We start from the raw sequence: 14,284 nt of genomic DNA, 5'->3' as shown, positions 1-14,284 counted from the left end.
AGAGATGACCAGATTGTATAAATTCCTTCCCACACTGGTCACATTCAAATTGTTTCTCTCCTGTGTGGATTCTCATATGTGATACTAGAGTGCCTGACCGTGAAAATGTCTTCTCACAAATATCACAACTGTATGGTTTTTCCCCTGTGTGGATTCTTATATGTTGATGGAGGGCACTGGAGTGACAAAATCCCTTCCCACACTCTTCACATTCAAATGGTTTCTCTCCTGTGTGGATTCTCATATGGTCACTGAGAGCACCAGAGTGTTTAAATTTCTTTCCACACTGGTCACAGCTGTATGGTCTTTCTCCTGTGTGAGTTCTGTAGTGTCTTTTCAGGTCGGAAGCACTTGGCCACACCTTCCCACACTGGTCACATGTGAACCCCATTTTGTTGGTGGATCTTGTAGCTCTGCATTAGAACAAAGGAAAGAAAGTGTCAAGTAAAATCTATTTTTTAACTGTTCAAATAAAGTAACTGTAACTAAATAAACATAAAATCACACACAGTAAATCATATGTAAAAATGTTTCAGTGAGTGTGTTTACATGCACATCAGTATCACAGTTATGATCAGGTTTTTTGAATATCCTGGTTTCATCATGGTGCATGTTTACACTGTATCCTGAATAAACCAGTATCCCGGTTATGAGAAACTGGGATAATGTAGCTGAGAAATTCCGATAGTAACCGGGATACTGTGGCGTGTATACGCAGTATCCCGAATACTGCAACATAAAGTTGAGAGCTCATGCACTTGTCCAACACTGTTTTAGTTGACTTGTTTTTTGTGGCGCTTGTGCAAAGTGTGTAAAATGCTCCATTACCGCCAGGATGTATTTGTAACACTAGTCGGCTAGATTGACTACAACCACGGTAAATAACGAGTAATTACAATTGTCAGCATCAGAAGGCTGGTCCTTAAAGGAGCCTGAGGTGTGAATAAAACACAGACAACCTGTATTAAAGATTTAAAGATAAATGTATTGATATATATTAAATAATAATTAAACAAACAGGACAACAACAGTAATAGACGGTATTTAGTATTTGTATTATTGTTTGAAGCAGCGGTTGAATCCAAAAGAATAATAGTTCCAGTAATAAAGCTACGTCACTTCATTCATAAGAAAAAACAAAATGGAAGCCTAGAGATTATTTAGTGTTCACCCAAAAAGCTGTCAAAATGGACAAAAAATTCAAAAGGAAAAAATAATGAATGATAAATGCATGGATGCTTCTAGTAAAGTAGATTGTTATATACGATTCGGTTTGACTGTAAACTTAAAAACGTTCAATATTTAATGAGTATAATGTGTGTTTGTAAAAGTCCCAGCGCGAGTAAACGGAGCTAATATCCACAGGGTTTTGAATGGGAGCGGAGCGAACAAACAAGACGCTAAGTGCGATTTAACAACACAAATACGAACTAAACACAAAAATAATTCACCGATTGTTGCTCAACAACTCACCGATGAGGAAGAGACAGTTTGGAATCCGAAAAATCCTCCAATTCACAGGTTTGTCCCTGACGCAGAGCTGAACATGAACCACAGTGGAGTTTTATTGACCAACAACAACTGGAGCATTACCGCCCCCCACTGGTGAGGAGTGTGAACTGAAACACCACTGACTAATAACTAAATAAAAATAAACGCATAAAATAATAATAATAATACTAATAACAACCGTGATCAAATAATAACTAAAGAAAAAATAATGAATCAAATCCTGTTAATCAAATTAATATCTCAAACAAACTTCAATAAAACTTTAAAACTACTATTTCTTGTGTGCTGCTGTAATAGTTCTGTTAAATCAAATTTCATTTTAAATCCTTGATTCCTTCCTTCATTATATTTCTTTCCTCTTTATATGTGTTACGATCCATAAATACATGCTCTACTGTTTCTGGTTGGCCACAGTTGTCACAATGTCCACTATTATGTTTTCCTATTTTATGTCATTTATAATTTCATCCTGAATGTCCAAACCATAATCTAGAAAATAAAATATCTATTTTCCTGTTTCCCACTGTACACCTCATTGACCCCACTTTTTTCTGAATTGTATGGTCAGTGGTATCATAAAATTAAAAAAGTATATCTTCTCTCGATATCCTACGAAAGAGCATTGTAGTCAGTGAAAAAAATAATAATCTGGAGGGGGGAGGGAGGGGGGATTATCTCGTAATTACGAGATAGTTTATTTTCCCTACTAGCATCAGGATCCGCAGCGGATTCGCTTTCGCTCCGCCAAATCCGCCCCACAGTCCGTCCGCTTTGCGGATCCGCTGCGTATTTGTTCCGTATTCGCTTTCTGACTGTTGCTAATCCTAACCCTTGGATGAGCTGCTGTTACAGAGAGAATCTGCGGTTAAATCATCTTAGATCCGCACTGTGAACGTACTTTTAACACAACACTTTGTTTCTGACACATTGATTTGTTCGATCAATGCGCGGATTCGCGGCTAAACCAGTTTTCCACCTGAGTGGAAAGAAGCAGCATCCACCTGTTGTCCGCGGATTTAACTGTAAGTAATAGTTTAAAAGTGAATTGTATTAGTCATCATTAATGTACATAACGTTAACATTATATTGTGGTGTGTTTACATGTGTGACTGTGTGTGTTTTATCAGTTTGGACGAGTGCAGTAGGAAAGTTAGCGACAGGAGCAGCTGACGTGATGAAGACGATGTGAGGTCAGGAGTCAGGATAACTCCATCTCTTGAGGTAGATCCCAGTCTAAATACTATTTTTATATAACGCTACTTATATTTTTGTATATTTTTACGATCACAGAATTGTAATTCTGCTCCGTGATCATTGGTCGTGTCTAACGGGTTCGGTTCTGGCTGGACGCCGCTCTCGGCGCTCTGCCTTCGGCTGTGGAGCGACGGTGACACCGGTGTCTGATCTGGTTGTGTTTTTAACCAGAGATAATTATTATTTGTGTAGACTAGAGTGTTGACTGTTGAGTTGAGACTAAAAGTGCATCATGTCAGTGCCTTAATACAATAATTTAACGCAACGTGCCATAATACAATAACGTAACGTAATAAAAAGCACAACTTTTAACAACAGCTAACGTTAGCTAACCAACCAAAACTTATGTTGTTTTTCCAGATGAATTGTTCCAGACTGTCTTCTGCTGAGTGTCTCCATCAGGACTCTGTCCTTCTGCTGAGTGTCTCCATCAGGACCCTGTCCTTCTGCTGAGTGTCTCCATCAGGACTCTGTCCTTCTGCTGAGTGTCTCCATCAGGACTCTGTCCTTCTGCTGAGTGTCTCCATCAGGAGCCCGACACGCTGATCAGAAGTAAGTACTTTTAATGATTTCTGTGACAGTGAGGATTTAGTTTGGAGTCAGATCTGACTTTGTCTCTAACTTTCTGTTCTGGGACTTGAGACGGGGCTTCAGACTTTCAGTGAGAGATGTTGACATGAACACTAATGTGTCACATCTATATTACACTGATATTGACCATGAACACCATCATAAATTGATTATTATATTTTAAATGTTGTGGTAAAAGTAAATGTAGTAGAGTATTGTGTATTAACAGCAGTGAAATACGTCTCATGTTCATACTCAGGCTCAAACTAAAACAAAAGAGTTCAGTTTTACTGCGCTAAAGTATTTCCTATGAGTTAAATCATGTTTTTCATCTCTGTTTCAGAATATACTATGGTTAATAAGAAGATGGACATAACAGCCTGATAAAGACCCTCTGGAGGTAAAAACTGCACTTGGATTAAACCCAAAACAGGTCCCAGGCGGATCCGCGAGATACACAGCGGATCAGCCGCGCCTCCGCCGCGGATCCGGGCTTCTTTTGTCGGATCCGCGGTCTGTCTCTACATTTTTGGAACTTGGCCCAGCAGAGGGAATCCACAGTATCCCGGTTACTATCGGGTCCGCCTGGGACCTGTTTTGGATCCGCTTTCGGAACCGGGTTATCTGCCCCGGATCTGCCGCGGATCTGTTTATTGTGTCATGAGGAGCCTAAATATGCTTCAGATTTAATACTGATCCACTTCCTACTGACCTAAATACACACCAGCAGCATTTGCATTGTAAATGTAAAAGATAGTATCTCGTAATTACGAGATAGTATCTCGTAATTACGAGATAATCCCCCCCCCCCCCTCCAGATTTTTTTTTTTTTTTCACTGACTACAATGCTCTTTCGTAATATCAAATTCTTTTTGGCATTTTTCCTCCTCCATTTTGAAAAAAAGAAAAAGTATGAAATAAATGTAATCCATTTAACAAATACATTAGAATTAAATTAATTAATATTATAAATGGTCTTTTTTATTGTAATAATGTAATCTCATTATTACTTACAATGAATAAAAACATTCATAAATAAGCTAATTTAACAGTTAACACTTCCTCTAGCGGCCACATGGAGAACTACAAGTGCTTTTGCGGATATCTGCAGTTCTCACTTTTGTCCACACGATGGCGACAAACTCCGATGAACAAAATCAGGAAATAAAAAAAAAAAAAAGCAGGTTAAAAAGTTAAATTTATTTTATTGTAAGCTGAATAAGTGTAACTAAGGACGAAACAATTTCAATAAAAATGTATATACAAGTAAATACAATTTAGAAATATTTTAATGACAATACAAAAGAAGACTTTAGAGCTTCCTCTGGTGATGGATTTAACTAGATAATTATAAACTCCTTTCAATCAGAACAGAACAGACATTTTAGTTGAAATATGTGATCAAAGTTTATTCATTTTCTTTTATTTACACAGTGGCACAATCTCCCTCAGGTTTTGGAACACAAATGGTTCTTTTGGGGTAAATTGGTGATTATTGCAAATTCATTCATTAACAAGAATATTCCCACTCATCTGTAATGGCTGAACACTACAAGCTTATCGTCCAGTGAGATTCATTTGGTCTTCCGATACTTTATGTTAACATAAAGTATAGACCAAATGAATCTCATTAAACTACAAGCTTATGTTCTGTACCAGGGCCGTGAACATAAACTTTTTTTTATTTTGTATTATTCAACAGGTTTGTAATAATTATAATTCAATATTAGATTAATTTGTTTAAAAGGTTCTATATTATGTAAAATAGACTCCTGTGAGCTTTAAGTCCTGTTCTAATGCTGCTCCCTCCTCAAAAACAGACCTGGACTTGTGTTTTGTCTCCTGCATTATTACATTATCTACATCTGCAAAACACTAAAACAGATTCTAATTCTAGTATTTTACTTCACGTTTTTCATCACAGCAGCCATGAAAAGAATAAACCTGAATCTGTGGGTTACTAAAAAGAGTCAAAACAGAATAAAAAGACAAAGTGCAATTTCAGGTCTGTCTCTGATTAGGGAAGTGCAGTGAAGCAGGACTAAAGACTCAAAGTGAAAAACAATACAATGAAGAACAACATGGACAAACTAGGGATGCACCGATACGATACTTCCTTCATATACTCCTACACGTTAAACATTTGTTGATATCACGCACCGATAGCACAATCACACGACACATTATGGAGTATCCCAGTTACAGTATCCAGAATAAGCCAGTATCCCAATTATCACAAACCAGGATATTGTAGGTGGGATATTCCGATAGTTACCAGGATACTGTGGCGTGTACATGCAGTATCCCAAATGTGGCAATGTTAAGTGTGAATACGTCCAATAGACAAACAACATGTCTGGGGCAAGTTTATGACGTGAGGTCGACTATAAGAACCAAGGAGGAGGAAGGAGCAGTGAGGACACAACAAACATCATGGACTACAACAAGCCCATCATCTTCACTAAAGTGTGAGTGTTATGAGAATTATTTACACCTTTCAGTCTTTACATCAAAATGGAGCCGACATAAATGAAGTGACTGTGCATGAGTCAAATGATGTTAAATAAAGAGCTGCACTCTCTGAAAACATGAACCATCTCTGAAAACATGAACCATCTCCAACACGACAGAAACACAGAACAGACTCAACATCAGCAGCACATCCTCTGTCACAGAGAGAACACTCATATTCCACTGAGTCGTGTCCTTTAGTCCAACAGAAACTGAACCACATCAGGTCACGTTTATTTTTATTTTTTTTCAGTGCTTATAATTTATGCAAATGAGTCATAAGGTTTAGGTTTTGTTTCTGTAAAATGTAAACAAATGTGGCAAAGCTGAATTAAACACATTCTAATCTCATGGTTATTTGTATATTTCACAGTTTATTAAATATATAACTTCTGCGCTTGCACATTTGTAAGATTATGTCGAGAAACTGGGATATTCCATCTGATCATGTCACTGGGACATGGGACATGAGTGTCCCGGTTTCTCAGCGCATGTGAACAGCACATCCCAAATACTGACATAACCGGGATATGGAGAATAAATGGGACACTCATGTGTATGGAAACACACTCAGTTTATGTTCATGGGGGTGGGGATTAACGTATTGGTATCGGTGCTCAGTATCGGCAAGTACAGGTTACTATAAGAATTATAATACTCGTATCGGTTTTCAAAAAAGTGGTATCAGTGCATCCCTGGACAAACTTCAACTAAAACCTCTTCCTAATAAAAAATATCTTTACATATAATTTAAAGCTTTTAATTGTTGACACTACATAGAGCTTAGTTTCACAGTCTGGAGTCTCTGAAGTCTGATCTCCAGCTTTTTGAGTCTGAGTTTAGTCTCACTTGATTCGGCCTCAGCAGCTCTTTCTCCTTTAGTGTGTTCAAGAGGGTGCACATTCAGATGACCAGCTTGTCTCAAAGTCGTCCCACACTGGTCAGAGCTGCAGCTTTTCTCTTCAGTCTGGAACATTTGGACATGTTTCAGACGGTTCCTCACAGACCTGAAATCCTTCCCCTCTTTCTTGACAGTCGTCTGGTTCGTCTCCTGTGTGTGTTCGGTAGTGACTGGAGAGCTCCTGGGATGTTCTAAAAGCCTCTTCACACTGGTCACACTCATATAGGATCAGCCAGGAGTGAGTTCTCATGTGTGTATTCAGATTGGATGACTGAGAGAAAGATTTCCCACACTGGTCACACTCATATGGCTTCTCTCTTGTGTGGACTCTCATATGTGATACTAGGGTGCTTGTCTGTGAAAATGTCTTCTCACAAACATCACAGCTGTATGGTTTTTCCCCCGTGTGGATTCTCATATGTTGATGGAGATGACCAGACTCTGTAAATCCCTTTCCACACTGGTCACATTCAAATGGTTTCTCTCCTGTGTGGATTCTCATATGTGATACTAGGGAGCTTGACAGTGAAAATGTCTTCTCACAAACATCACAACTGTATGGTTTTTCCCCTGTGTGGATTCTCATATGTTGATGGAGGGCACTGTAGTGACTAAATCCCTTCCCACACATTTCACAGTCAAATGGTTTCTCTCCTGTGTGGATTCTCATATGTTCACTGAGCGCACCAGAGTGTTTAAATCCCTTCCCACACTGGTCACAGCTGTACGGTCTTTCTCCTGTGTGAGTTCTGTAGTGTCTTTTCAGGTGCGAAGCTTTTGGCCACACTTTTCCACACTGGTCACACTCGTATGGTCTCTCTCCTGTGTGGATTCGCATATGTGATCCCAGGTGGCTTGACAGTGAAAATGTCTTCTCACACTGGTCACAGCTGTATGGTCTTTCTCCTGTGTGAGTTCTGTAATGTACTTTAAGTCTGGAAGCATTTGGCCACACCTTCCCACACTGGTCACATGTGAAGGTCATTCTGTTGGTGGATCTTGTAGCTCTGCATTAGAACAAAGAAAAGAAAGTGTCAAGTAAAATCACTTTTTTAACTGTTCAAATAAAGTAACTGTAACTAAATACACATAAAATCACACATAGTAAATCAGATGTGAGAATGTGTCAGTGTTTTACATGCAAGTTCCATTTAACTGAATGAATCAACTAAGTTTGTATTTTATTTTAAAGTCACACTTTTTCTCTCTGTAGCAAAAAAAGATCAAATGAAGGAAACATAAACAGAGACATTGAACAACTTTGTTACTGTGATTCTAATCCACATGTTGAGCAGATCTGATAAATGTGACACACGTGAAGACAGAATCCAGGGCTTTGGTGGAACAGAACAACTTTAATTGTGTAAAGACAGAAAAACAGCTCTGCTGAGTCATGGGGACTGACCTTTAACAACTGTTTACACTGAACTGTGCTGCTTCTGCTCTATGACTCTGCACTAATACTTTAGTCATTACACACTTATTTACAATATTTTCTGTTACAGGTTTTGTACAAAGAAAAACAAGTTCATATAAATATAAATAACCCTGAACTTGACCAAACACAAACGTATTTTCATGTGCTGCTCTAATCAGTCTCTTGTATCAGCAGAACTTGAAATGACAGATTATAGTCGTACACAACAGTAAACTTCACATTAATAAACTAAAACATGATTTATAAACATTTACAGACAAACACTGAAGAGCGCCGTTAGCATCGATGCTAGCGGCAGGTAACAGATCGTTTATTACAACAGAATAACTTCAAAATACAACTTGGCTTCATAAAACATATTTGTAGACTTGTATAAACATCCTGTGTTGTAAATCACGTGGTGCTTGTGCATTTAACCCACCTGTAAACACAGAAAAACACAGAATAACAGCTCTTCTTCTGCTGCGCCCGAGAGCTTCAGTCTGCCTCAACTGTGCCATTACCGACACCTACTGGACACATGTGGTTTTGCAGCTGAACCTGAATAATTCTCTGTGAGTAAAAGAGCCACAGAAATGAATCAAAATATAATCAAAACATTACAACATTAAAAGTGTTATTGGAGGTGCATTTTTACAACATAACTAACATTTTTCCCCCTCTTATCCAAATTGTCCCTTGAGTACAATGGTTGCCTGTTATATCATTAGTATCACTTTTGTAATATAAAATGACCTTTTGTAAACATTTTGAATATCTGGAGATACCAACTTTATATAGAAATAACCAAATATTTCCTCTAGTTAAATGAACAATTTCACCTTTAATTGAAACATTAACTTTTTACTTGTAACCAGACACAAAATCGGCCAACATTTTCTCTTTGTCTGTCACCATCACGATGTTTAATTCAGACACTTTTGGCACGTGCAATAAACTCAACAAATCTTGTGCTTTTTCTTAAGCCTTAGCATTTCTGTTTCTAGTCTTTATGTCACTGAACCAGTTTTAATAAGCTGCTTGTGAGGAGTGGGACGCCCATGTTTAGAGTTAGGGATGATTGATGAGCTGCTCCTGATGCTCCTCAGCCTCGGCACCTCTACGCTGCGCTGGCTGTTACGGCCACAGGGCTCCAGCTCCTCCTGGAGCCATATACTGTATGTTTAAGTCCCTGCTGTTGATCCCTGTGCGTGTGCAAGCCTCCGTCTGCCAGGCCCCTGCTGTGATTGGTGGAATCAATTCCAGCTGGCACCTGGGTCCCTTCCAGCTGATTGGTGCATCGCACTAACACCTGGTCAGTCCTGAGGCTACAACTGCAGCTGCCACACCTATAAAAGGACCTGCCCCCTGGCACTCACAGCTGCTGTTCTGCTGTGAGCTGCAGGCCACTTGTTGTGTCTCTTGAGTAGCTTTTTCTCGAGACACTATGAGTCCTTTGTGACTTTGAGGAGACTGGTTTGTTCTGTTGTTTTGTGTTATTATAATTTGTACAACCTAATTTTGTCACTTTTAGTTACACAGCTGACTAGAGCCTCTTTTTGTTAAATATTGTAAATATCCTCTTTTTGTTAGTGTAGCAGGTACTGGGCCGGAACTTCTAACAGTTTAAAATATTTGTGTGGAGAGAGGTTGGCACTGAAATAAACAAAATAAATGGAGACTTTAGTTTCTGATGCCTTGGCTTTCTGCTACTGCTGATTAACTTTAATTGTACATATACACAATACAAAAAATTATAATTTACACAGAAATTACATTTATGTACAATATTCTTTTCTTTCCACTCTGTAATAACAGTTTTAAGTTTCCATCGTTTTTCGTAAATAAAACCGTGACTATTTATAAATGTTTATTGCCTATTAATCTGAATTTTACACTTTGACTGTTGACTGGATACAGCTACACACCATGTGTCGTTTGGTCATAATAATATTTACTCTGTGAAACTTCTTTCTGTGCTGCTTTAGCTGTGATCTGATCGGCCTCGCTCATTTGTGACTGTCTCTTCTGCACATGCTCCTCAGAGCTCATGGCTTGTTGTTCTTGGCTTGGCAGGTTAAACAGAATGTCTATTGGGAGTCTGGGGCTGCCGTAGAAAAGCAGGTAATATGCTGAGAACCCTGTGGCGTCACTTTTAGTGCAATTACAGGCGTGCGCTACCTTTGCCAGTGATTCTTTCCAGTCGGTCTTTTCACCGCCTGTGAGGCTCGTCAGCATGGAGAGCAGGGTCCTGTTGAAACGCTCCACCTGCCTGTTCCCCTGACGATGGTTCAAGTGCGGTGTGGGAGCCGCCGAGACCACAAGTTTGCTGGAGCCGGGAGAAGAGTTGATTTTTGAATTCTCGGCCGATGTCGTGATGGATTCTCACTGGAAAACCAAACTTGAGAGCAAAATGCTTCAATATCTTATCCAACACTGTTTTAGCTTTTTCTTGTGCAAAGTGTGTAAAATGATCCATTACCGCCAGGATGTATTTGTAACACTAGTCGGCTAGATTGACTATGACCACGGTAAATAACGAGTAATTACAATTGTCAGCATCAGGAGGCTGGTCCTTAAAGGAGCCTGAGGTGTGAATAAAACACAGACAACCTGTATTAAAGATTTAAAGCTAAATGTATTGATATATATTAAATAATAATTAAACAAACAGGACAACAACAGTAATAGACGGTATTTAGTATTTGTATTATTGTTTGAAGCAGCGGTTGAATCCAAAAGAATAATAGTTCCAGTAATAAGTTCAAAGGTTCACAGAAAAATGTGTGCAGATGTATTTTTGTCATATATAAGTTTATCAATATATAACTTTGTAAATTAATGTCATCTATCTTATTTCATTTTCATCCTGCAATCAATCAACTATTAAACAGTCATCAATAATTCATTCATTAATCAAAAAGGGAAGAGTACTTTTTCATATATCAAAAATACTCAATTGTACTCAATAAAAAAATAACTTCAAAATGCAGATGATCATAAATAATTAAAGCGCAAAAGGTTTAAAAGGTGTTTTATTTACAATTTACAATTTCAATGCAAATGCTGCTTGTGTGTATTTAGGTCAGTAGGAAATGGCTCAAGATCAAACCTGAAGCATATTTAGGCTCCAAACGACAGAATAAACAGATACGTGGCAGATCCGGGGCAGATAACTCGGTTCTGAACGCGGATCCAAAACGGGTCCTGGGCGGATCCGGGCTTATTTTTACGGATCCGCGGTGCTTTTTGCTCTCTGGGTAAGTGCTATTTAGCAACACAAATACGAGCTAATCATAAAAATAATTCACTGATTGTTGCTCAACAACTCACCGATGAGGAAGAGACAGTTTGGAATCCGAAAAATGCTCCAGTTCACAGATTTGTCCCTGACGCAGAGCTGAACATGAACCACAGTGAGGAGGAGGAGGAGACAGGGAAGTGACCTCCGGGGCTTAAAGGAACATGAGGCACAAGTAGAACATCCAAACAAGTAGAACATCCAAATAAGGGCTTTAGGAAGTGCGCCGCACACATTCACATCCATGTTTGTGTGTCTCCCAAAGTCCTTTCTGTCCCACGTGTCCCATTTCTTTGTGCAGCTCTGAAGACAGTGTCATGTTTTTCCTTTGGGAGGAGGAGCTGAGCTCTACCATTGACTCGCCTGTAGAGGGCGACATCCACATTCACAGAACGTTTGTTCCACTGGAGGATTTTTACATCTGGAACAGGACCGTACACAAATAAACTTTTTTTTTTTTTTTCAAATTATTCAACAGGTTTTTAAATAATCATAATGCAACGATAGATTAATATGTTTAAAAGGTTGAATATTATGTAAAATAGACTCCTCTGCGGTTTAAGTCACATCTGGAACAGGACCGTAAATACACACGCAAATAAACACTTTATTTTTTTCAATTATTCAACAGGTTTTTAATAATCATAATGCAACGATAGATTAATACATTTAAAAAGGTCAGATATTATGTAAAATAGACTCCTCCATCGATTTTCCTCCGTCCTCCAGGGGGACCCCGAGTCGTTCCCAGGCCAGCTGAGAGACATAGTCCCTCCAGCGTGTCCTGGCTCTTCCCCGGCGCCTCCTCCCACTGGGACATGCCCGAAACACCTCCCGAGGGAGACGCCCAGGAGGCATCCGGAACAGATGCCCGAACCACCTCAACTGGCTCCTCTCGACGTGGAGGAGCAGCGACTCTACTCTGAGCTCCTCCCATGTGAGACACGAGAAACAGACTCCTGTGAGCTTTAAGTCACCTGGAATTGTGTTTTGTCTCCTGCATTATTACATTCTCTACATCTGCAAAGCTCAAAACGCTAAACCAGATTTTATTTTCCAATTCTAATATTTTTCTTCACACTTTTCATCACATGATCCATGAAAAGAATAAACATCTGTTGTGGGTTGCTAAAAGACAAAATACAATTTCAGATCTGTATCTCTGATTAGGGAAATGCAGTGAAGCAGGACTAAAAGCTAAAAGTGAAAAACAATAAAATGAAGACAACATGGACAAACTTCAGATAAAATCTCTTTCTAATAAAAGAATCTTTATATATCATTTAAAGCCTTTAATTGTTGACACTACACAGAGTTCAGTTCCACAGTCTGGAGTCTCTGAAGCCTGATCTCCAGCTTTTTGAGTCTGACTTTAGGCTCACTTGATCCGGCCTCAGCAGCTCTTTCTCCTTTAGTGTGTTCAAGAGGGTGCACCTTCAGATGAGCAGCTTGTCTCAGAGAGTCGTCCCACACTGGTCAGAGCTGCAGCTTTTCTCTTCACTCTGGAACATTTGGACATGTTTTAGACGGTTCCTCACAGACCTGAAATCCTTCACCTCTTTCTTCACAGTCGTCTGGTTCGTCTCCTGTGTGTGTTCGGTAGTGACTGGAGAGCTCCTGGGATGTTCTAAAAGCCTCTTCACACTGGTCACACTCATATAGTATCAACCAGGAGTGAGTTTTCATATGTGTATTTAGATTAGATGACTGAGAGAAAGTTTTCCCACACTGGTCACACTCGTATGGTTTCTCTCCTGTGTGGACTCTCATATGTGCTTCTAGGTAGCATGACCGTGAAAATGTCTTCTCACAAACATCACAGCTGTATGGTTTTTCCCCCGTGTGGGTTCTCATATGTTGATGGAGATGACCAGACTCTCGAAATCCCTTCCCACACTGGTCACATTCAAATGGTTTCTCTCCTGTATGGATTCTCATATGTGATACTAGGGAGCTTAACAGTGAAAATGTTTTCTCACAAACATCACATCTGTATGGTTTTTCCCCTGTGTGGATTCTCATATGGTTATGGAGGACACTAGAGTGACTAAATCCCTTCCCACACACTTCACAGTCAAATGGTTTCTCTCCCGTGTGGATTCTCATATGTTCACTGAGCGCACCAGAGTGTTTAAATCCCTTCCCACACTGGTCACAGCTGTACGGTCTTTCTCCTGTGTGAGTTCTGTAGTGTCTTTTCAGGTCCGAAGCTTTTGGCCACACCTTCCCACACTGGTCACACTCGTATGGCCTCTCTCCTGTGTGGATTCTCATATGTGATACTAGGGAGCTTAACTGTGAAAATGTCTTCTCACAAACATCACAGCTGTACGGTCTTTCTCCTGTGTGAGTTCTGTAATGTACTTTAAGCCTGGAAGCATTTGGCCACACCTTTCCACACTGGTCACATGTGAAGGTCATTCTGATGGTGGATCTTGTAGCTCTGCATTAGAACAAAGGAAAGAAAGTGTCAAGTAAAATCACTTTTTTTAACTGTTCAAATAAAGTAACTGTAACTAAATACACATAAAATCACACATAGTAAATCATATGTGAGAGTGTTTCAGTGTTTTACGAGCAAGTTCCATTTGACTGAATGAATCAATTGCATTTGGTGTTGCAGCTGAACCTGAATAATTCTATGTGAGTAAAAGAGTCACAGAAATGAATCAAAATATAGTCAAAACATTACAACATTTAAAGTGTTATTTGGGGGTGTCTTTTTTATAATGAATATGAAAAAAAGTTTAATTATTTTCTCCCACTCTTATCCAAAGTGTTCCTTGAGAATAAAAGTGATACCATTAGTATCAGTTTT

The 14,284-nt window shown here is 39.2% G+C and overlaps 2 protein-coding genes, 1 long non-coding RNA gene and 1 pseudogene across 7 annotated transcripts in view; 2 read left to right on the top strand and 2 right to left on the bottom strand.

The window, feature by feature from the left end:
* Window positions 1–1,558, bottom strand: part of LOC129410625 (zinc finger protein OZF-like) — an 8,350-nt pseudogene extending 6,792 nt beyond the window's left edge.
* The window catches only part of LOC129410510 (zinc finger protein 271-like), a 688,773-nt gene that overhangs the window by 668,283 nt on the left and 6,206 nt on the right, over window positions 1–14,284 (top strand). The gene's annotated exons all lie outside the window — the stretch shown is intronic.
* On the top strand, window positions 2,190–2,920 carry LOC129410628 (uncharacterized). The gene is made up of 3 exons (XR_008632944.1): window positions 2,190–2,534; window positions 2,640–2,733; window positions 2,803–2,920. It is a non-coding gene; the product is annotated as an uncharacterized LOC129410628 (long non-coding RNA).
* Window positions 4,756–13,947, bottom strand: LOC110174618 (zinc finger protein 239-like). Of its 5 annotated transcripts, XM_055159000.1 has the most exons (4): window positions 11,499–11,851; window positions 10,347–10,566; window positions 8,608–8,738; window positions 4,756–7,755 (listed from the first exon to the last, which is right to left on the bottom strand). In XM_055159000.1, the coding sequence occupies exon 4, from the start codon at window positions 7,731–7,733 to the stop codon at window positions 6,810–6,812; it is 924 nt and encodes a 307-aa protein (XP_055014975.1). In that variant the 5' UTR covers window positions 7,734–7,755; window positions 8,608–8,738; window positions 10,347–10,566; window positions 11,499–11,851; the 3' UTR covers window positions 4,756–6,809. The 5 variants fall into 5 exon arrangements, with proteins under 5 accessions (XP_055014975.1, XP_055014984.1, XP_055014969.1 ...); XM_055159009.1 differs by lacking the exons at window positions 10,347–10,566; window positions 11,499–11,851 and adding an exon at window positions 13,175–13,947 and having other exon boundaries at window positions 4,756–7,683; window positions 8,626–8,637; XM_055158994.1 differs by having other exon boundaries at window positions 8,608–10,566.

The sequence above is a fragment of the Boleophthalmus pectinirostris genome, unplaced genomic scaffold (genome assembly GCF_026225935.1).
Source record: "Boleophthalmus pectinirostris isolate CB_2022bp ecotype Guang Dong unplaced genomic scaffold, ASM2622593v1 HiC_scaffold_10, whole genome shotgun sequence".
NCBI classification, from domain to species: domain Eukaryota; kingdom Metazoa; phylum Chordata; class Actinopteri; order Gobiiformes; family Gobiidae; genus Boleophthalmus; species Boleophthalmus pectinirostris.
The sequence above is the reverse complement of the archived record's forward strand: the minus strand, read 5'-3'. Positions and strand labels throughout refer to the sequence as shown.